Source organism: Anser cygnoides, chromosome 1, assembly GCF_040182565.1.
Source record: "Anser cygnoides isolate HZ-2024a breed goose chromosome 1, Taihu_goose_T2T_genome, whole genome shotgun sequence".
NCBI classification, from domain to species: domain Eukaryota; kingdom Metazoa; phylum Chordata; class Aves; order Anseriformes; family Anatidae; genus Anser; species Anser cygnoides.
The window spans coordinates 76867146-76888176 of NC_089873.1; the positions used below are offsets into that span (position 1 = coordinate 76867146).

At 41.3% G+C, this 21031-nt stretch overlaps 1 protein-coding gene across 7 annotated transcripts in view; it reads left to right on the forward strand.

Moving 5' to 3' along the window:
• Window positions 1–21031, forward strand: part of ITPR2 (inositol 1,4,5-trisphosphate receptor type 2) — a 276712-nt gene that overhangs the window by 243880 nt on the left and 11801 nt on the right. For 6 of the 7 annotated variants that reach the window (XM_067000431.1, XM_067000435.1, XM_067000444.1 and 3 more), the window contains 3 exons: window positions 2124–2251; window positions 4035–4200; window positions 5447–5607. In XM_067000431.1, coding sequence (XP_066856532.1) covers window positions 2124–2251; window positions 4035–4200; window positions 5447–5607 — 455 coding nt within the window. Of the gene's footprint in view, window positions 1–2123; window positions 2252–4034; window positions 4201–5446; window positions 5608–9763; window positions 11752–21031 lie in introns of those variants that run through there. The other variant, XM_067000454.1, reaches the window with a different exon arrangement.

Below are 21031 nucleotides of genomic sequence, written 5' to 3' on the forward strand. Positions count from 1 at the left end.
ATCTCCCTTGGAGTCTTCCACTCTTTCCTCCAAGTGCATTTCAATATCACTTAAGTCTTTGCCTGATGAAGTGCTTAATCCACTTAAAGGAATTTCACATCCCAAGTATGTGGCCTCGGCCTTATCCCTCACCTTCATGCTCTTTAGCCCATAGAGACCAGTGCTAGAAAGATGCACAAACGCTTCTTTGCAGAACAGGACATTTTCTTTGCTCATTCCAGTCACAGGCATGGTAACACTCTAGGCAGGTTCAGCTAGGTCCATGTGAGCACTCATGTGTTGCCCCTGCTTGTGTCAAAGCTCAGGCTCAGAAGCCAGGTAGCTGTGGGCCACCAGATGAGGATTTTTGAAATGAATCTTCAGGTCATCCCACTGTACTGCCCCGTGATTGACATCATGACACCAGAACCTGACCATCTGCTGTTTCCAACACCTGACCCAGGTCTTGCGAAAAGTGAAAATTTGTTCTCTAGCTACGTAAATGAAATAGAAGCTCTGGCTTTTATAAAGATTTTTTTTGATTTCTGTTGTGAACAGTCATCTTCTCAAGCACAAATATTAGCTCCAAAAACATTAAGGGATTAAAGTTTGGAAAGAGGAAATAGGAACAGGATGCAAAAGCAGAGGTGATGAATTGGTATGACTGAGATCACAGTGTGAGTAAAAAAAATTTCCAGATGTGACAGAGGAAAAAAAAAAAAGTTTCATTGTTTCAGTCCTTTCAGTTTCAATATTTGAGCAGGTTTTTTTTGTTTGTTTGTTTTTATCTGGAGTTATTAGTGGTAGCAGTGTCAGTAATAACTGTATAATTCAACAGGGAAGTCTATCCCGATGTCTGCTTTTGCTTTTCCTTTTCCTTTTGCTAAGAGTTTCTTATATCAGGAGTTTGTTTCCATTTAATTTGCTTGCGTAGCAAAAGCAGTGGTGGCAAAAGCAGCAGATACCACCTTTGTTCTGCAAGTACCTATTGCGATACATTCACCACAGTTTGGGAACCCATGTCCTAAGTCCAAATTGCTTGTCTGTAATGTGAATGCTTTTGGTCAGTTCATTGGATCTCAGTGCCCCAGATATGATGGTTTGGGGGCTGTTAAATATGCTGTTTCAGTTAACTATCGCAGCAGGCTGTTGTTATTTATTAAACTGTGTTAGAATAAGTGCATGAAGCGAACCAAGTGAGAATTGCTGCTTTCACCGCTTAAGTAAATGTATCCCTAAAGAGAAAGGCAGAGGGAGACAGGAAAACCAGCAGTTACAGTCCTGACCCTTCAGCACAAGCCTGCAGAACACCGGGAAAAACTCAAGCAGGGCTCTTCAAAAGGAGGCTGTTGATGCAGCCACAGCATGGGAGTGCGTGGTGGGAGGAATTCTGGCCGAGGCGGAGGGAGTCCCTCCGGGGACTTGTGTTCCAGCCCAGCTCCTCTGCATGTTCAAATACCTCCTGCACAATAGTACCCTCTGTGGCTCGGCCAAAACCACACAGCAGCTCTGCAGCAGCGATAAGAATAGAATCCAAGTTTTCAGGCTGAGGTCAGTGAGAGTCTTTCATTTAATGTATATCAGACCTGCACTTAGGCACGTGCTCTGGTGGAAAGATCATGGACAGATTTACTGATATAAAAGCCAGCCCCTCCTGAATGATTTGAAATGCTAACATGACTTGGCTTGTACATTAGTAGGTAGAGGAATGATTTCACAGGAAGACAACCCTTTGTGAATGTGCTTCTAATTCTGTGTTTATGCTGCTTCTCTTCTGCGTGTCAGCTGTGCACTTAGGAGGCCCACTGAAAAAGCAGTCATACTGAAAGCAGTGGGAGTACTTGTGAGGGAAGGGATACTCCCATGACTAGAGATGGGAGCTCTGGGTCATTAACAGAGTTACTGGTGGGAGAACTGCTTGGGATTTTTGCTCTCTCTCTTCAGGCTAAAAATGCCTGCTGCATCTAAGTATGTCACCAGCAGTGACATGCGAAAGGATAGGCATGATCATTGAAATTCTAGCTAGAGAATATAAAAGGCAGATGTGTATTGCAGTTGCTTTCTCTCCTAGAGAATCATGGCTTTGTTTGATGAGTGATTATTCGATGCTGTGATTCATAAAGGTGATCTTTTCCTGTTTATAGGTGAGGAAGAGGAGGATGGAATTGAAAGGACCTGTGACACCCTGCTCATGTGTATTGTGACGGTATTAAACCAAGGCCTGCGAAATGGTGGTGGTGTGGGAGACGTGCTCAGAAAGCCTTCCAAAGACGTAAGTGTTTTGGCTGAGGAAGTGCATTACTCCCTGTGCATCTCATGAATGCCAAAGTCAATTTTTGGAGGTTATAGACAGTATTTTTATCTAGTCTGCTCTAATGTTACACAGTTGATTTATCCATGTAATTTTTACATCCCAGATGGAATACTTAATGGGAAGAGCTATGCTTGGTGTGATGATATTACTTGAAGAAAGAAACTCTAGGCAGTAGTTTATCCTTTCTTGAAAACTGGAGCATGTCGTAACCTTCTAAGCACTGCTAAGAAGTATTGCTGGATTGGATCAGTTTGCTATTGCACTAAGAATTATAAGTGCAAACTTTTGAAAAGGATTGACTGATGGATATATGTCAAGACTCTCCATTCTAGTACCTAAAGTGTTTCTTTAGCTGAATTTCAGCTTGGCATCTGCCCTGGAGTAGGTCCTGTTGTTTATTTATACTGAACTAGCATCAAAGTCAAAACAAAATTTTATACATCATGGTAGAAGTCCTCTTCCTGAAGTCTTCTTCAAAATGCAGTTAATTTAAAAACTATTCATAATATTTGGGTTTTGTGCATTATGATTTAAGTTCAAGAAGAACAGCATAAATAAAGGTAATCTAGCTGCACTTCGGTGGGCCAAACCATAACAAGATTAAACTCACAAGTGATATTTCATCAGAGCTTGCAAGAGTCCAGAGACAAATAACTCAGATCTGGATGGAAGAGCTCCTTGTGTGAGCAGTAGGAATCTAGGTCCTAACTCATAGACCAGAAGGTTCTAGAGGGACTGCAGACCATCCCCATGAAGTCTATAAACACAAATTTTGAAAATGACCCTTGCCACTTAGTAGTAATCTGATGCTAACTACATTAAAGCATGTCACAGAAGGTAGCACATATCCAAATGACTGTGTGGGAAGCTGAGAAAGTCAGTGGCTTTCAAGTTAGTGTCACGGTGAAGAGAAGGACCTTGATTTTACGTTCCTTCTTCTTACACTGAATGTTGTCTCCTGTTTGCCATAGAATGCCGTTTTATTAGAGGTGTTAATGAGAGTCCAATCCATCCTTTGCAAGAAGAAAAATAGCTAAGACGTGAACATACAAAACTATGGTAAAATGAGGAATATAAGCATTTCAAAGTGGCGTGTGTGTGCATGTGCATGCTGTTCTAGGAGGACAAAAAAGTGGTCTTCCCACCCTGAGCCAGCTTATAGCCATAGCACTGGTTTAGCATAGTGCTAGAACCATCAATGCTCTCTGCTTGGACAGAGTGTAGTAGACTGGTCTTGTCATCATGCAGGCACTCTCCCCTGGTTTTCAGTTGTTCAGTGTGCAAACTTGGCATCAGTTTGGAATATTTCACAAGAACATACCATCAGTATATCCCTGTGTGCTACAGTGCAGTACTAAGAAGAGTTATCATAGCTGTCAGTGGGTACTAGAAACTGTATATCCCTGTTTCTGTACTGGGAAGATAATTATCTTCAGTAGAGGAGACTACAGTAATGCATCTACACTGCATCTGGTACACAAGCTGGTCTCCTCTTCCTGCTATAGGAAACAGCACAAAGGACCACAGGAGTACTGAAGAGATAGCATATTTGGCATATGAAGCCAAATCTTCTTTGCCTACTTGTATAGGTAGTCCCTATCTATTTTTGTAAGTAAGGCTAACAGAATTTGGCATATGAAAAGAAAGATGCATAGCTTTGCTGAGCTAATGTGAAAATGTTATTTAATATTTTAGAGAGGTGCTATTTTTGTATCTTATTGCAACCTTATTATTGTTTCAGGAGCCCTTGTTTGCTGCGCGAGTTGTTTATGATCTTCTGTTTTATTTCATTGTCATAATTATTGTTCTGAACCTAATCTTTGGAGTCATCATTGATACATTTGCTGATCTCAGGAGTGAAAAGCAGAAAAAGGAGGAAATACTAAAGACGACCTGTTTCATCTGTGGTAGGTGTTTCTGAGCTATGGAGACATTTGATGGGTAAAGGCAAAAAATGAACTATTTCTCAATAAATGAAGTGTGAACCTAAGGGGTGGTTATCTTCTGGAAAGAAAGTCTGTAAAAATGTCCAAATTTGGTTCTAAATTTATTCCTTCTCAGTAGGAAACAGATTTGGTTTAGGAGTCAAAAGATAAGCTTTGCTAAGAGGTGGCTTTGCAGTCTCTACCCAGGATCTGAGGGAGAAGAGCTGTGTTTCACACTCGCATCATCAACACTAATGGAGTTGGTGCAGCTGCTGACTTTATTTCACAAAGCGTGATGCAGATGAAAGTACAGCTTGCTATTTCACAGCACAGTGCATTCCAGAAGGGTAACAACGGCAAAATCCGCCTGTTTCAGAAGGTGACATGAAACAGGGAACAAAAGAATTAAATGAAAATCATCCTCACAAAGCCCACAGATGAATCGCGCTTATTTTGAGGTGCAGTCACAAAGAGGGACAGGCCTTCACTCCCCTGGGGGACTTCAGAAATACCTTCTTTTTTTGTAGGCTGGGTGTTGTTTCCATGGTTGTACTGACAGGGATGAACAGCCACAGCGCACAGAGGCTTTAGTATCAGTGGAAGGCTCTACAAGAGATCCAAGGAGGAGAGCTGTAACATGGAGAAAACCATTTGTGAATCCTCTCCTTCCTCACTATGGCACTATTCTTCAGAGATTCGACTGGATACAACAAAAAATAAAATGAAATTCTTACAACTACATCTCTGCAAAGACTCACCCTCACTGCTAGGTTTAAGTGCACAAACAATCCCACTGCAGCTTAAGTGGGACTATTCACATGCTTGGTGCTAAGCGCGTGCATAAATCTTCGCAAGATCAGGACTGAGATTGCATGCTGTGTGCTAACCAGTATACATTTAGAAAGAATCAGACCCAACACTTGTAAAGTACTTTATAGCCTTCAGCATAGAAGGCACTGTAAAACTGTAACATATTTATTATACTGTTATTGTTATTAAGTGGAAATATCACAAAAGAGAATAAACTCTGTGCTGAAAGAATTCTGTCAGAAATGCCTTCTAGCCTGGTATTTTCTTGCCTGGCAGTTACTGTATGTGGTTATAGCTTTTAAATTAAGATCCTTCAAATTTATGAACCTTTAAATTAAGTTAGATTCCTTTCTCCAACATATTTAACAGATTTGGGTATTTTTATGTTGATTTTTTTTTATATTCATGTCTTTTGCAGGACTGGAGAGAGACAAATTTGATAACAAGACAGTTTCATTTGAGGAGCATATAAAGTCAGAACACAACATGTGGCATTATTTGTACTTTATAGTTCTTGTCAAAGTTAAAGATCCAACTGAATACACCGGTCCAGAGAGTTATGTGGCACAAATGATTGTGGTAAGTCAATTTGGGCATGTACTTTATGCAACTGAGAGATGTTCCATGCAGTTAGAGCAGAGCATATCTGTCCTTTTCCCTCTGTCTGAACAATGGGAGGCATCGATCTGTATTTTTAAAGATCTCTTCACGTGTCTTAGACAGTCTGCAACAAAGCCCAGTCTTAAACATAATGAAAAAGATGAAGGCACAGGCCACAGTTGCTAGTCTGGCTTTCACGCTGTCATGCTCTGTGGGTTCCACTCCCTCATTACCCAAACCAGAGGCAAAGGAGCATGCATAACATCTGCTACTGCTTTGTCCAGTGTCTCTGGGCTGCTGTCCAGAAAAATAATGTCTCCTGCTGAATGGTGAAGCACAGGGTCAGTGTTGAGGGGCTAGCGTTTTCTCCTATGACTGCTCCAAACAAGCTATTGAAAAGACCAAGAACTGCTTCGGGGATTTGAAGAGCTGCAGAAACTCTTTATCATGAAGAGTTTTTTGGATTCAAATTGGATTCAGAGACAGAAATTTGATGACACGGAGGCAGAGAGATGTTCAATCATATTTCATTTTCAGCTTACTGCCAAAGAGAGTTCCTTCCAGTGAAAGAGAGGGATGGGTTGTCAATGGTACCTGGTTTGGGGCTTAATTTTTGAGGAATTCCAGAACAGCCCCACAAAGAGTGGCATTCAAGGGACATTTCTTACTACCTTTTGTGATAGCCTGGTGTACCATTTTCTTCTTGTGGACTTCCTGTCAGTTACTGCACTGGTAAGGACCTATGCTGGGATTTGTGGCTGCAGAACTAACGTATGTCTGAATCCCAGAGGAGAATGTAACCAAATGCTTTGCTGTTCATGTATTTCTGGAGCCACGTTTCTTATGGAGAATATCTACTCTGTTATCTTTCATTGAGCTTTTCATTATGCATACTACTCAATCTCACTTGTGAAATTCTGGGTGCCCTTATAGTCCTCAGCCTAGCCAAGGGGAAGAGTCTTCTCCTTTAACTTCAGCTGTCTGAAAGTCAGGCACCTGGTTTAAATAGATGTCAGCACAGAAAGCTGTATTATTTATCCTGCCTTAAGATAGGTGTCTAGGGTGGCTGGGGTGACATACCATGGCAGTGCCTTTCTCACTCCATTGAGAGCCAAAATGATTAGTTTAGACAAGATTCCTAACAGGGAGCTGGCTGAAGTTGGAGAAGATGACTCACATTGCACAGACCTGTGCAGAGCTTCCCTTGAAGAATGGCTTGTGTTTAGACAGAAGATCTAAACTGAATGCTGTGGTGAAACAGAGCTTTTATAAGTGCTATTACCACTATGTGGGAAGGCAGGTCATGGGAATTTAGTGCTCTAGTACAGAGGAGCTGCCTATGTCCATGGAAATTTAGAACTGCCAATCCCGTTGACCAGCTTAGTGCATTTATGCTGTTAGGCAGTAATGGATCTTCTGTATGACGGGTGAGATAGAAAAGCTAAGACAAAAGCTTGTATTCTCTGTTCCATTACAGGAAATTATTCATAGTGTCAAGTTGTCCTCTAATACCTGAAAATATTTCTAGCTTATCTCAGAAATGCTCTTTAATTCATGGAATCAACATCTCTGGGCTCTAGGACTTGTTTCCTTTGTCTGTTCCTTCCTACTCTCTTCTTCCTCTCTTTCCCTGCAATGTTTATATGGTTTTTAACTTTGAGAGTATGCATGTTAAGTATTAATGTTTAATTCTGAGGGATGCATTAATATTCATAGTAAGTGTATTCATCCTGTGGCAGCAGTGGTTTGAATTTTCTGATGCAATTCACTAATGTATTTTACGTTTGCATTAATAGTCAGAACTCCTGTTTGAATACCTAAAACATTAACAGAAAAGTGCCAAAACGTGTGACCTCAAGCACTGTACTGATTTCTCAAAGATGCTCTACGGCAGAATACTGGTGGTTTGAGTGGTTAATAGTAATCAAGGTTTTGGAATTATTAAACCCTCTGAAAGAGGGCTTTTTTGTTTTGTTTTCTGTTTGTTTTTTTTCCATGAGTATATATAAATGGCTGTTCTGGATGAGGGAGAGATACATATGGACCTAGAAATGTATTGTAATGTTTAGAAGGAATGGAAAATTGAATGGAGGAGTGGGGAAAAAAAGAAAAATAAATGTTTGAACAAACTACAGGTGGCTGATGTAGAATTAGTAATTGTATCTTTGTGTAGTTTAAATTCCCCAGTACAAAACCTAGGGTAGGTGTGCTGCAGAAATACTGGTTCTGTGAAGCAGAATCAATTGGAAACATTTAAGTGAATAGAAAAAGGACTCTTTCTCTTGGATCCAGAGATTACTTGATACCACATGGTACAAGGACTATTAAGAAATTAAATAAAATAATCTGACTGGAAGAATGGAGTTTCCTGGAAGTATGAGATTCAGCTAGAAGAATTTGAGAGATATAACTTTGCTTATGACCAAAAGAAGATTCAAAAGTTAAACACCCAGAGGTAGTTTTACAGGTGTCATCATCTGTTGGTGCTGATGTAGCTTATGCGTTTTGTGTGTTTCAAACCCAGCATGATAATAATGAAATTATACTGGAAATATGCAAGATGTACTACATTCATTGTAGCAATTTTTGGCCTTAAGACAAAGGGGGAAACAAATTGCTTAAGACTTTTCAGCTGACTGGAGGCTGAGTAACCACTCTTGTGTTTCTGGAAGAGGTAGCTAAGTCCCTGATAAGAGATTTAAGTTCTGCTTAGGATCTAGCACAAGAGAGGCAAACTTCAAATTAATCTTTCACAAGGGAATTGGGACTTACCAGTGGAACTGACTCATCACCGAATGAGGCTGATGGGGAGTTTATGGGGATGTGACACTGTAGTTCAGATGGGAGTCCAAAATGCATAGCGAAGAGGCTCAAGGCAGAAGGGAATGCAGCATTTGAAGTCAAAGGCAAGAAAAGAATATGAAGTTTCCTTTGCTGAATTGACTTGAAGATAATGCCCAGCATATCAGAAAAGATGCAAGACATGCAGTGGCTTACAATAGTTACTAATGAAATGTGCACTATAGACAAAGAGGAGGATGGAAGTATTGTTCAAAAGCATTTTTCACTCAGTAATGGATAGCATTACTGTACAATTGCTCTACAGTTACCTTAAAGGAGGCTATAGCAAGCTGGGGATTGGTCTCTTCTCCCCTGCACTAAGTGATAAGACAAGAGGAAATGCCCTTAAGTTGCACAAGGGGAGGTTTAGGCTGGATATTAGGAAAAGTTTCTTCACTGAAAGGATTGTGAAGTGTTAGAACAGGTTGCCCAGAGAAGTGGTGGAGTCACCGTCCCTGGAGGTCTTCAAAAAACGCGTAGATGTAGTGCTTAGTGGCATGGTTTAGTGGTGGACTTGACAGTGCTAGGTTAAAGGTTGGACCAGCTGATCTATGATTCTATGATTCTGACATTGTGGCAGAAGATGGATTGACCATTGAGTCGAAAATGAGAGGGAGAAGTTTTTATTTTTTAATTTGGGTGCCACTGATTAAGCCATAAGGTTACAGAAGTCAGTATGGCTAGCACTATATGCAGTGGAAGATAAACCTGGAGAATGTCTGAATTTACAGTAGAATGTGCTGGCAGGACCTGTGGGTGATTAATAAATTGGAAATGGTTAAAGGTAGAGAGAGATCCTTGAAAGGTCACCTGTTGTTTGGATGAAGTGTGGCAAACCTTTGCTCTCGTTTATTTAAAAAAAAAAAAAGTGAAAAGTGTGTGGGAGGGTGGAAGAACAGCTCAGTCTCAGGGCATTTTTGAAGGGGACAAGGAGGATTGAGAATTACATTTAGGGTGATACTGAATATGAAATTCCATGAATAGTACACCTGGAAAAGCTCTCCTAGCTCTACAAGTTTTTATTATAATTAGGTAGGCCTTTATGGCTGTTTCTGTAGCTTTAAGGGATCAAATTCTATGTTTTCACAGCCAGAGTACTTGGAGAGAATTTCTACTCAAATCTAATCCTCAAGGTTCAGACCCATCCTTATATATATGTAGGTCAATTTTTGGAGTATGCTTCAGTAAATTCTTAGTAGAAAGTGGAGTTTAGTTCCAAATGTTATCCTCACTATGCCTACAACTATGATTAGGAACCAATTATTAATTGTACTTCTCTACTTCTGTATTCCAGAAAGCAACATTGGAGTGGTTATCAGTATAACTAAACACCAGGGGAAATGTCTGCATTTTCTGGTAGTCTTGTTTCTTCATTGTCCAGACCCATCAGGACCCCAAAATATGACTGACTGTGATACTTGTTTACCGATCATTTGTTCAGGAAACAGTGAAGCATCTGGATTGAAGGTTTGGTGATGATAGCACAAATGGAAAAAAAATACAGCCCTCACTCAAAGGAAACATTTTTGCAGGTTCCCAAGTTCACTTTCATTTCTGTTCCAGAGGTGGCTTGTTTCAAGGCACTTCTATGAGCTTGCATGTCTCTTGCCTCAGAAGTCCTTGGGGCAGAGGACTTCTTTTGCTTTCTTCCTCTGGAGCACAGACACTGGTGCAAGCTCCTAATGTTCGCTGCGATTTTGAGTTTCCCATCAGCTCTGAAATTGCTTCAGTGCTTAGCACACTGTTCTGAGAAGTGACTGAAGTAATCAGTAGCTATCCAGCTCATACAAAATATTTTATATTTATTTTTAAGAAAAAAGGTACTATGTATAAAATGTATTGTAAAACAACGCATAGTTTATTCACCTCTAGCTTTTTAGACAGTGTCTGTTTGGAGATGTTGATGGGAATAAAGCACTTCAGATCTTTTAGTGATGCCCATTCTTCTGGCACACTATCTTGCATCAGTTCTTGGGTGAAATATTAATGAATATTAAATCAGGGCAGTAGGTTTTATTATTTGTTTATTTTCCAGGCTTCTTTTATGAAGTCAGACAGGTATTACTTCATATCCAAAAATACAGAAATTTTGAGAAGCTGTATACATGCATTATATTTGCACTGAGAAACTGCATGAATGATTCCCCTATTGAATTTTCATTCCAGCAGAAAAAACTTATCTGACCCATTTGACCAGAAATTCCATCCCTAGTAAACCCACAGAGATGCACATAACTTGTATTGCATCGATACAGCAATCTTTGAATGTTCCTTGTGTCCATTTGTCAGAGGAGACAGTTTAATGTGATAACTGGAACAGTGAAGGTTAACATCCAAATTTTAGGCTTCTCTTTTCAGCGATGCAATTTATACATGCAGATTTCACCTAAGCTTTGATAGGTGCAAATAGATAAATGGAGGCAAAAAATGTAGATGATTAGTTACTGAATTTTTTGCAGCAAGTCAGAGAGAGATATGAATTAGCCTATGGCTTGTACCTCCATTCATTTGCAAAAATAAAAGGCTGTAGGCGTAGTAATTACATTAATTATTTTGCCCATTGGAAGAATGACAGACTTTAGAAAACAAAGCCCTAAAAGTTTTGTTCTCGCGTGCCCTGTCCGCAGTTCTTAGCAAGTTTCATAATGGATTTTATCAGCATTAGTGCTACCTGTCATAACTACAAAATTACAGCACCTAATTATATTATTACTTATTTACTCTAATTATGTAATTGGATGTAATTGGTGCAATTACATAACTCCTCAATCAGCTGAAAACCGCTCTAAAACCAGCCTATGTTCATAAGAGTAAAGGATAGATACTGTGATGCGTTAAGCCATGTCCCTAAAGCAAGGCAATCTCCAGTGGGAAATTAATGGTTCTGTCCTCCTGCCATTGAGGTTATTGGGACCTTGAGCCTTTTATGCTGTGATAGTATCTTAAAAGTATTCCTTTACACCTTCTTTTGTCTGTAAATATATCTTCCCTGAATAGCAAATCCCTAATCTTAAGCATCTCTTGGGGCTATTCAGGATCCCAGTACTTCCACTGAAATCCAAAGAAAAATTCCCATCACCATTATAAGAATTAGGCAGAAAAGACAGCTTGAGCAACATCAGCCTGAAATTCTGAATAGCAATTTTTCTTACTTACTCAGTTCTTTTAAAGGCACTTTTGTGCCTAGCCATTGGTAATGTGGCAAAATATTTTAACTCCTTCATTTGTAACATTTAGAAACTTCATTTTGAAGGTGTCAGCTTAATTTTATTGATATTATTAAATAAACATTTGGCATAATGTCTTGATCATGTCCCTGTCAGGAGGAAAAATGCTTTCCACGTTTGGAAAAAATCTATTTTTGTTGTTGTTGTTGTGTTGTGTTTTTTTTTTTGGGGGGGGGGGAGGGTTGGTTCTGGTTTGGTTTGGTTTTAAGTACCGAAGTTTGAAAATGGAGCTGAATTTAGTGCTCTCTTGAGCTGGTGCTGTTGTGTCTTTTCTTCCTACCTCCAGTCTCTTGCTTTTGCCCTCTTTTTCTGTTTGATACACAGAAGTAGGTATTACATTCAGAAGCAGCACTGGGAATAATGCCAAGTGAGCCATCAAGGAGTCTCACAATAGCTGTCATTCTGCCCATACTGTGCACTGGGTAATGCAAGCCATTTAATGTTGGCATCCTCCTCTTTTTTGCATTGACGCCCTTGGGTTCAGACCTTGGCAGTGACGCTGCAAGGTCCCGGCCAGAGTCTGTGAGGCTCGTGGGCAGCTCTGACCCCAGTGGAGCTGTCAGGTGTCAGAGGCGCCATGGCAGCGACAGTGGGCAAATCCTTCCTAGAGCCAGGCTTCCTTGTGGATAGTCCCTGGCATGCCAGCATGTGGCCTGCAAAAGGATTTTTTGCATTTTAGGCAGCCTCAGCAGAAGCGGCTACCTGTTGAAACTGCAGAAGCAGGAGCCAAGCAGAGCCTGCAGAGCCTGACAGCAGTGTGTCAAGAGCCTGACTGCCCACCCTTTGGCACTGCCAGGCAGCGAGCTGGACGTCCAGCCTATTCCATGGCCATCCCCGAGCAATCCACGGGGAACCCCAGCTCTGGAGGAGGCAGGTCTGAAGGAAATACAAGTAGATGAGGTAAAGGCAGTGAAAAAGCACTGCAAGGAAAGGGGAACAGCAGGCAGGCAAGCAGGAGCAGGGTTTGTAGAACAAGCTGTTCTTCACTGCTGTCAGTTTTTTTCAAAGAATGTAATAAAATAATATGTACTAAAAGGGCTGTTGACCTCAGGTCTTAAAATACAACTTCTTTGGAGAAGAAAAAAAAGTTCTGACATCCAGGATTTTTCTATTCTGTTATCCGTTGTCTTTTTGAATTTTGGGAGGCAAAAGTTTTCCCTGCTAATTTTTCTCTCTAGTCTATACTCAACCTACCTCAACAATTCTGTGATAGCCTAATTACAACCAAGGATTGCTAAACACAGTACGGGTAGTATCTAAGAATGGCTTAAAACAGAGAAATGTTAATCCAAGGTGACATTCATACTGCAGAAGGGACACTCTGTTTGATGCTCTGGGTGTTTTTCACACACACTGGTGGTTCAAGCTAGACAATTTGAGAAGTTTCCTCCCCCAGATGTCCACCATACCCTTCTGTTGCAATTTACCACAACAATAGCAGAGGGGGCAGGACAAGCAATGCATTTGTTCACTTGTGAGCTTCTGCAGTTCACAGCCTGGAGTATTAATGTGAAAATTGATGGCCATTTAAGTCACACCAGTCTGAACTGCACTGCTTGAGGAGAGGACACACCACTGATTCTTTGCCTCTTTATTGGTAGGAAAAGAATCAGCTGGGAGAAAGGGCACACAGCTGACAGGGGTGACCCTGTCAACTGCTACAGCTAAATCTGCCAGGGACTGTGAGCTGTGGTTCTTAAACTGGCTCACTATAAATAAACTTGTATTTTTAAGGTTTCTTCATTATCATAAATTCTAGTTCAACACCAAGTTTCTGATCTGGCAAGTTACAGACTTTGACATGCTCACAGGACTGGACTTGTGCACCCAAATGTTCTGCCGGAATGCGGCATAGAGTTTATAACTTTGGGGAAGCTAATAATGCTTCTATTGTTATGTCTGATTTATGTGACTGTTAAAAACTGACCTTCCTCCAAAAAAGAGCAGATGTTATCAAAGCAAAACTTGCAAGGATGAGATGTATGTACATAGCATTAAGCTATGCAACTTTTCCTTAATTACTTTTAAAAGACTGATACAATGCATGTCACATTATGAGTAATGACTTACTGTGGCAGTTATACCAATAGCACAAAAGCTGGGTGCTAAATAAGATCTGAGGTCTCACTGACAGGCTAATTTCCTAGGAAATACAATGTCGGTTTTGTCTGCAGTTGGGTTTTCATAAAATAAGCAATTAAAGAAATATGCCTAAATAGATGATTTACTGCTCCTATTTTTTGTTATTCTCAGTATAGGAGAGCAAGCGAGCAATAGTCTCTATATGCCCTTCTACATGGAAGCAGGCCCTCTGCGATGTTCCGGGCTTCACTTCAGGTGCACGAAGTCCTGGAAAAAAGTCATTTTTCTGCTTAAAGGCCTGCCTAAAACTTACAGAAGATCCCAGAGCCATTGAGTGGTGATAGGCAGTCACTGAACAGAACTGGAATTGTGCTTAGCACAGGCTCAGCCACTGCTTTTGCCCCTCTCCCCTCATATACCTGAGTGTTACCCAGTTTTACATTTACAGAACGTATTACGGTTTGTTGCTTTTCCTTCTGCTAAGTATTGAATTATTTTTCTATTGTTGCTTTTCCTATTGTTCAAAAATAACATTCATTTCTTCAGGTAGCCAATTACTATTTTGCTTCTCCATGCAATTTTGCATCTACGTTATTATCTTACAAAAGAGCTCAACACCTCCCTCTCTACTTCATAAAATAAGCAGTTATAGTAACCTGCCTAATTAGCTGATTTCCTGCTCATTTGTGTGTTTGTCAAAGCATGAAAAGTTAGCATCACATGAGGACTTTGCATCTCTGTACAAAGCTCCTATTCTACAAGAGAGCTGAACATCTTTTCTGCTTCAGGGGCTCTGCATCTTTCAGAACTGGGCTCTTTGGCCACCATAAATAATTTGGCTGGCCTCGATGACTGATGTGTGAGGTATAGGGAAATAAAAGGACAGGTGAGCTTCTTTTGGGACCTCATTTAACAGTTTGAGGTTTTAGTGGCTTTAAGTTTATATACATTCTTTCCAGACAGGCAAAATTAATTCTCCTGTTGCTGCTTGAATGGGAAACCACGGATCTGATCCTGCTTCCTTAGAAATGATGTCATTAGCTGGAGTGAGAGAAAAATCAACATCAACCACAGGTGCTACAGCACAGGCAGATGTGGTGTGTGCAGTGAGGGCCTGGAGATAGCCTTCATCCCTCCAGCTGACTCAGTGAGGGGATGGCCATGCCACTGTGCTGTGCCATTGTCCCTGCTACATCCATGCTCAGCCTCACATGTTCTTGTTAACCCTAAGGGGACAGATCCCTGCACAAGCACAAGACTGGCTTTTTTTCCCTCTCCTTTGAAATTACTTCTGAATAGAAAGCTGTAATGTAATTGCAATTTACAGAGTGGAACCTAAAACCATCCAAAAGTATATTCATCCTGAGATGTGTGTTTTTTTCCCTGAAGCAGTCAGTTGATAATACCCAGCACTGGTCTTTTTGGACACTGTGGTATTGTAGCTCTGTTGTAAGCTTAGCTTGATTTCCTCTGCATTTGAAAGATATGGCTGCCTGTCTGTTGAGCAATATTTAGGCTTCAAGGACTGATTCTGCTGTAAAGATGGGTTCTGCCTTGATAGTACAGTGTAGTTAAAGCTTCCTTGTCCTTCTTCCAAATTCAGTTCATTCAATTTGCAAATTAAAATACATGAGTCGAGTTGGGTTCCTGTTTGTTTGTTTGCTGCTGGCCTTAAGGACTTAAGAAGGGGTCTGGACATCAGGCAGTGTTCCTTGAAACTTGCACATCCCCACGAACATCCAGTGGAAGTGTTCCAGCTGGAGCGTCCTCAAGCCGAGCAGCGCTGCTGGCAGGACATGGGCTGTGGTTCCCTGCTGGAATCCACTCCCTCCTCGACCTGCCAGAGGCTGGAGCTGTTAACTTTACAGGCAGCTTGCAAAAGCCATCTTTTATCCCTTTGTTAAGAAGCATGTGGCCTGAGATGGATCTGTGTGTGGGCAGACCTTTATTCTCTGATTTCAAATGACGAAAAGGCTGTCTATGGCATTGGATAAGCACCTACGGTTGTGCTTGAAAACCTGGCAGAAGCCGAGGCTGTGTTCTCTTGGGAATGAAAGTATATGGCTTCACCTAATGAAACCTGGACCTTAACTGGGGTCATGGATATTGATAAGAAGTTCAGCCCCAGAGGAATGATGTGATGATCAGGTTGCAAAGCATACAAATGGAATTCATTTGATTTTGCACTCTAGGAGAAGCAACAAACACGGGCACACTTCAGTGTTATTTGAGAATACTATTGCAACATTTGAAAACAATTATTGTTCTTTGTATGACAGTGGTACTAAGCTTCTGGCTTCTTAAATGAGAAAGGCACTCCAAAATTGTCCACAGCTAAGACAGCTGCAGATTCTGAGGAAAAGAAGGACTCTGAGTTTCCCAAAGATAGAAGGGCCATTAATAAAAGCACAGGGATATGAGTCTGAGGTTGTTGTCTTACCAGGGATGCCATTTAAAAGTAAATATGTGTACCTTTGGTTGGACTTGAAATACTGGGATGAGATTCTGCAAGAATTAGAACGGGGAAAAGCTGCAAAATGTAGTGCTGGCTCTGAGTTCTCAATGATGAGAGACAGTAAGAATTGGGAGGATTGCGTGCAGCAGTAGTATGAACTCCTTTTACAAGGTCTCATGGATATGATGAAGTTGCTTGTTTTCTATATCTGTTGTGGGAAGAAAAATCCACAGGTCTGTATTACTCTGCGTGGATAAGTTTCTGAATTTGTATAACTTTGGTTTCATTGTGTCATTTATCTTTTGGGATCTGCTTTATGAGATTTTTGTCAGCTTTTTCGATTTGGTTTCAAAGCTAGTTCATGGAATCTTCTCTCTTTTTAGTTCGGTGGTTGTGTGTATGATAAAAAGCTAAGATTGCATCATCTTTAATAAAAGAGAAGATATATAGCCTAAAGAAATCAGATTAGTTGTAGAGAAGGAAATCAATCAGGTTGGCAAATCATATCTGTGGGACAAAGTGCAAAATGTTTGTTTCATACAGTATTTATTGAACAAATTTGTTGAGAAGATGGTTAAAAATGTTGTACAGAAAAAAACAGGAATCATTTTGTTCAATTTAAATGACATTGATATATTTTTTACATCATGAAATCTTGCAATATTACCAACAACAATCCCTGATAAAGTACTTTACACAATTGACTCACAGGGCATTTTGAGATAAAAGTATATATCGGAGATTGTAAATTGGCTGCATCCAATTTATATATAATGGAACCCACTACAGCCATCCTGCGAAATTCAATAGATCAGGAATCACATTACGGTTCTGTGAGTTTGGAGTAGTAGTAGCTTAAAGAGTCTCCAAAACAAACAGGCAACTTTAAATCATATTTAATGAACCCTGTGTATTTTATACACATGTGATTAAAATGTTTTGTTTCTGTTTTTCATTTTACCAGCTGCTGCTGAAGGAAAATTGTAACTCTGGGTTTATGAAACTGATCATCTGCTTGTTCTTAAGACAAAATACATTTTAATTGAACAGAACAAACCATATTTAAATGCTGGGTTGGAAAAAAAAAAAAAGGAACAGCAGATCTGTACAGAGGATCCCTTTCAATATTTTCCTAGCAATGCGAGCAAGTGAGCTAAATGAAAGTGTGGTACCGGCAGATAGAGGTTCACATTGTAGCAATGCATTTTTTTCTTTTATTGATTTGTGCCTGCAGCTTCTGAAAATGGCAAACATGAACCTGAGTGAACAGACGTTTCACCTCGAGGGCCCAGTTTTGCTTGTTTCCACCTATTTCCCGAAGTCACTCAGAATAAAAGTGCCCTGTGTGTCCCAGTAGGTACCTTGTGGGACCTGGTGGGATCTGTGTCTCATCCAGCCACAGGCAGAGCTGCCAAGGGGCCTCTCCTTGGTGTCTATGCATGCAGGCGAGGAGTTGTGCAGAAGAGTTGAGCAGAGGAATGCCCACAAGCCATGGGCGAGCATTTGAACACAGCAAGTGGTTTGAAAACAGGTTGCAGAGCATGTTGGTAGTGTTCAGGCCCATATGGCTGAAAGGTGGCCATGGCTTGGTGGTATTTTGTCAAGAGACACTTCAAAGATAAACCTGCATCTCTTTCCTCTCTGAAAAATACTCGAGTATATGCATTTATGCAAGTGTGTGGTAAATGCATGATCATATCTTTGTTTAAAAAGACAGTTGTTCTCTACAGCCCATTAGGGATAGTAATGTAGGATAGATAATAATTCTAATTAATTTTAAAAGAAAATTTTGTACTTTAAGCGGTCCTTTCATATTGCACCATGTGCAAAATACATCAGAGTTAAAATGGACCCAAAGCAGAGCACTGAGATCAGGATTGAAAATGCCTCGATGCCAGGAGTATCCTAAACCAGAACAATCACGCTGCAATCAGTGAAGCTATGCCTGTGCAAAGCTGAGAACAAGGTCAAGTCCTGAGCCTCTGAAAAATGAGTCTCCAGCTGAGTCTTTATGTTTCCCAAAGATTTTGTTACACCAAATTGAAGCTAAAGCTAGAAAATTGATAGTACTTGCAAAATGCAAGGTGACAGGGGCAGAGAATTAAAGCTAAATGTCAAAAAAACCGCATACATTTTGACAAGTATGAGCCTGAATCCCATGCTACAAAAGATACGAAGTAAAGGTCATGGTTTGGAGGTTAACAGGCAAGTTAGACCCTGATCCGCTGTTTGAAACCAGCACTTACATTGACAAAAAGAGATCAAAATTTGTGATGTCCTTACCAGCTGAACAGTAGGTATGTATCTAAGGAGCAGGCAACCTCTCTGTCCTCAGCAGTGGTATGATTCTGCAGGGTGTGTTTACATTGCGGTGGTATTAGTGGATTTCAGTATCTAGAGTGCTCCTGCTAGAATGCTTTGCAAAAGGAAATCAATACTAACAGAAGATCAGAAGAATGGGGGCTTTAGAGGGTCCATGCAGGTTGGTGGTGTACGGATAGAAATGGCATGGGGCTGGATAAGCACCATAATTCTGTTCACTTTAAATGCAGTCAACAGAAATATCATTGGAAAGCACAGGCATTCAGCTAGATGTGAGCCAGCATGGCAAGTGAACAGCGAATTTGCCAAGATGATGGTAAGAGTAGTGGGGGAAGGAGAGGGAGAATGAAGCTGGAGGCACATTGGTGGTTGTGGTGGAGCTCCATGAGCAGCTCAGCCCCTCTCCTGTCACAGAGGTGCCCTACACAGTGAGCCACTGAGAGGTGTCACCTGGCATCGGAGGAACTAAGCCTGTGCAACTCAACAGCAGCACTGCAGTGAGCTGTGAAGGAGGAGATGGAGAACTGCCAGGTGCCTCTGCGCAGAGATAGCCATTGCATTATGCTGTTCTTCCCCTACTGAGACAGCTGGAACTAAAACAGAGCCTCCCATGCTGCCATTAAAAGGTTCTTTTTTTAAGGACATGTGCAGTTAATGTCAGAATATTGAAACCATACCCACGTGAATAAAGTTAGCAAGCCAGTGATTCATTGCTGTTTCAAATCTCTATCTAGCCACAGTAAATTTCTGCTCAGTAGTGACAGTCTGTGTCCACATGCAGGCTATGATTTACAGTTCTGTGTTTTGTATCAACAACATCTGTTTAACAAAAGAAAAAAAAAAAGCCAAGAACATTTATTTTCTAATCTCTGTACCAGATGTTGTTTCTTTATGCACAAGATCCAGGGATTATATCAGAAATAATTTAATTATTTTAAATGAATAATCTGAAGTGTTTTTCCTAAAGCATGCCCTGTAACCACTAACAACATAAAAACATAGGAATGTGGAAAAATAAAGTCATATCTTGCACAAATCTATAATTATATCTATTTTAAGGGCACACATATTAAGCACCAAAACCTAGCCTGAGATGGTAGTGTTGGGATTTTTGAAGATGTGCAGAGGAGAATATCAATTCTCAGTTACGATAGAGATAAGGTGGCAGAGTGATGGAAACAGCAGAACAAAGCAACAGTTGAGAAATGAACACATGCTACGGGCAAAGACACGGGAAGCCAATGTGGCTTCAAGCAGAGGAGGAGCCCACTAGTGCTGGGGTGGGATGAAAGCTCAGGCCCCCTGAGCACACAGAGGTTGTGCCATGAGCCCACTGCCAGCTGCAGTCCCCGTGCACCTGCAGGTCCCCTGGGTCTCCACCTGGAGGGGAGTTGGATGGTATGATCCTCGTGCACTGGTGCCAAAGCTACTTAGGTCAGTTTGTGCTTCCCACCCTCTAGGCTGAGGTTGCTCAGAATTGAAGGAAGAACAATGCAACAGAAAATGTCTCTGTGCAGCTCCTGCTGTCCTGGCCTATTATTTCCCTATTTTGCAGGTCCAGAATTCATTCAGGGGCTTTGTTTCTAGGACAGGAAACAGTGCAAAGAGTAAGGGTTCTCCTTTCTCAGCCGGTGCAGAGCACTGACTTTCCTCACTATCCCCTTGCGGTGGCAGAGGGCTGTTTTGCCATTGCTGCCAAGGAGAGCAGACAGGTGCAAACCCAACAGCAGAGCATGACAGCTGAAGTCAGAGAGGAGAGGAAGGGAGTCACAGTGTGTTCCACAGGGTGCTCCTAGCATAGGGCTATAGAACAATTCAGGTTAAGAGGGATCGCCAGAGATCCCCCCAGTTCCACCCCAGCTCAAAGCAGATTGAGATGAAGCAGGTTTCTCAGGGTCTCGTCCATTTGCATTGTATCTGCAAGAATGGGCATCTCACCACCTCTCTGGGCATCTGTTCCAGTACGTGCCCATCCTCCCACTAAAAAAACCTTGTTCTTCAATTTAGTTGGAATTTCCCATGTTCCAGCTTCCACTGTATCCTTGCACTGTGCACCTTGAGGGGAGCCTGGCTCCATCTTCTGCCCCAAGGTAGCTGCAATACTTGCCCCTTGGCCTTCTCCAGGCTGAACAGACCCAGCTCCCTCAGCTTGCTCTCATAAGCCCTTGCTCCAGTTTGTCAATGTCTTTTTTGGTACTGGGAAGCCCCAAAGTGGACGCGGTACAGCAAATGCAGTCCTACAAGTGCCAGCTGGATGTGGAGGATCACTTCCCTTGACGTGCTGGCTGCATCCTGGCTGGGGCGGCCCAGGATGTAGTTGGCCTTTTTCAGTGTAAGGGCACGCCACTGACTCACATTCTTATCGCTTACGTATGGTTTTGCCCACAGCAGCAGTGCTAGGTCACATTCAGAAAATACTTTTGTGATTGTTTTCATCTCTTGGAGGTAAATGCCAGTGTCTCATGTCTGCTTGATG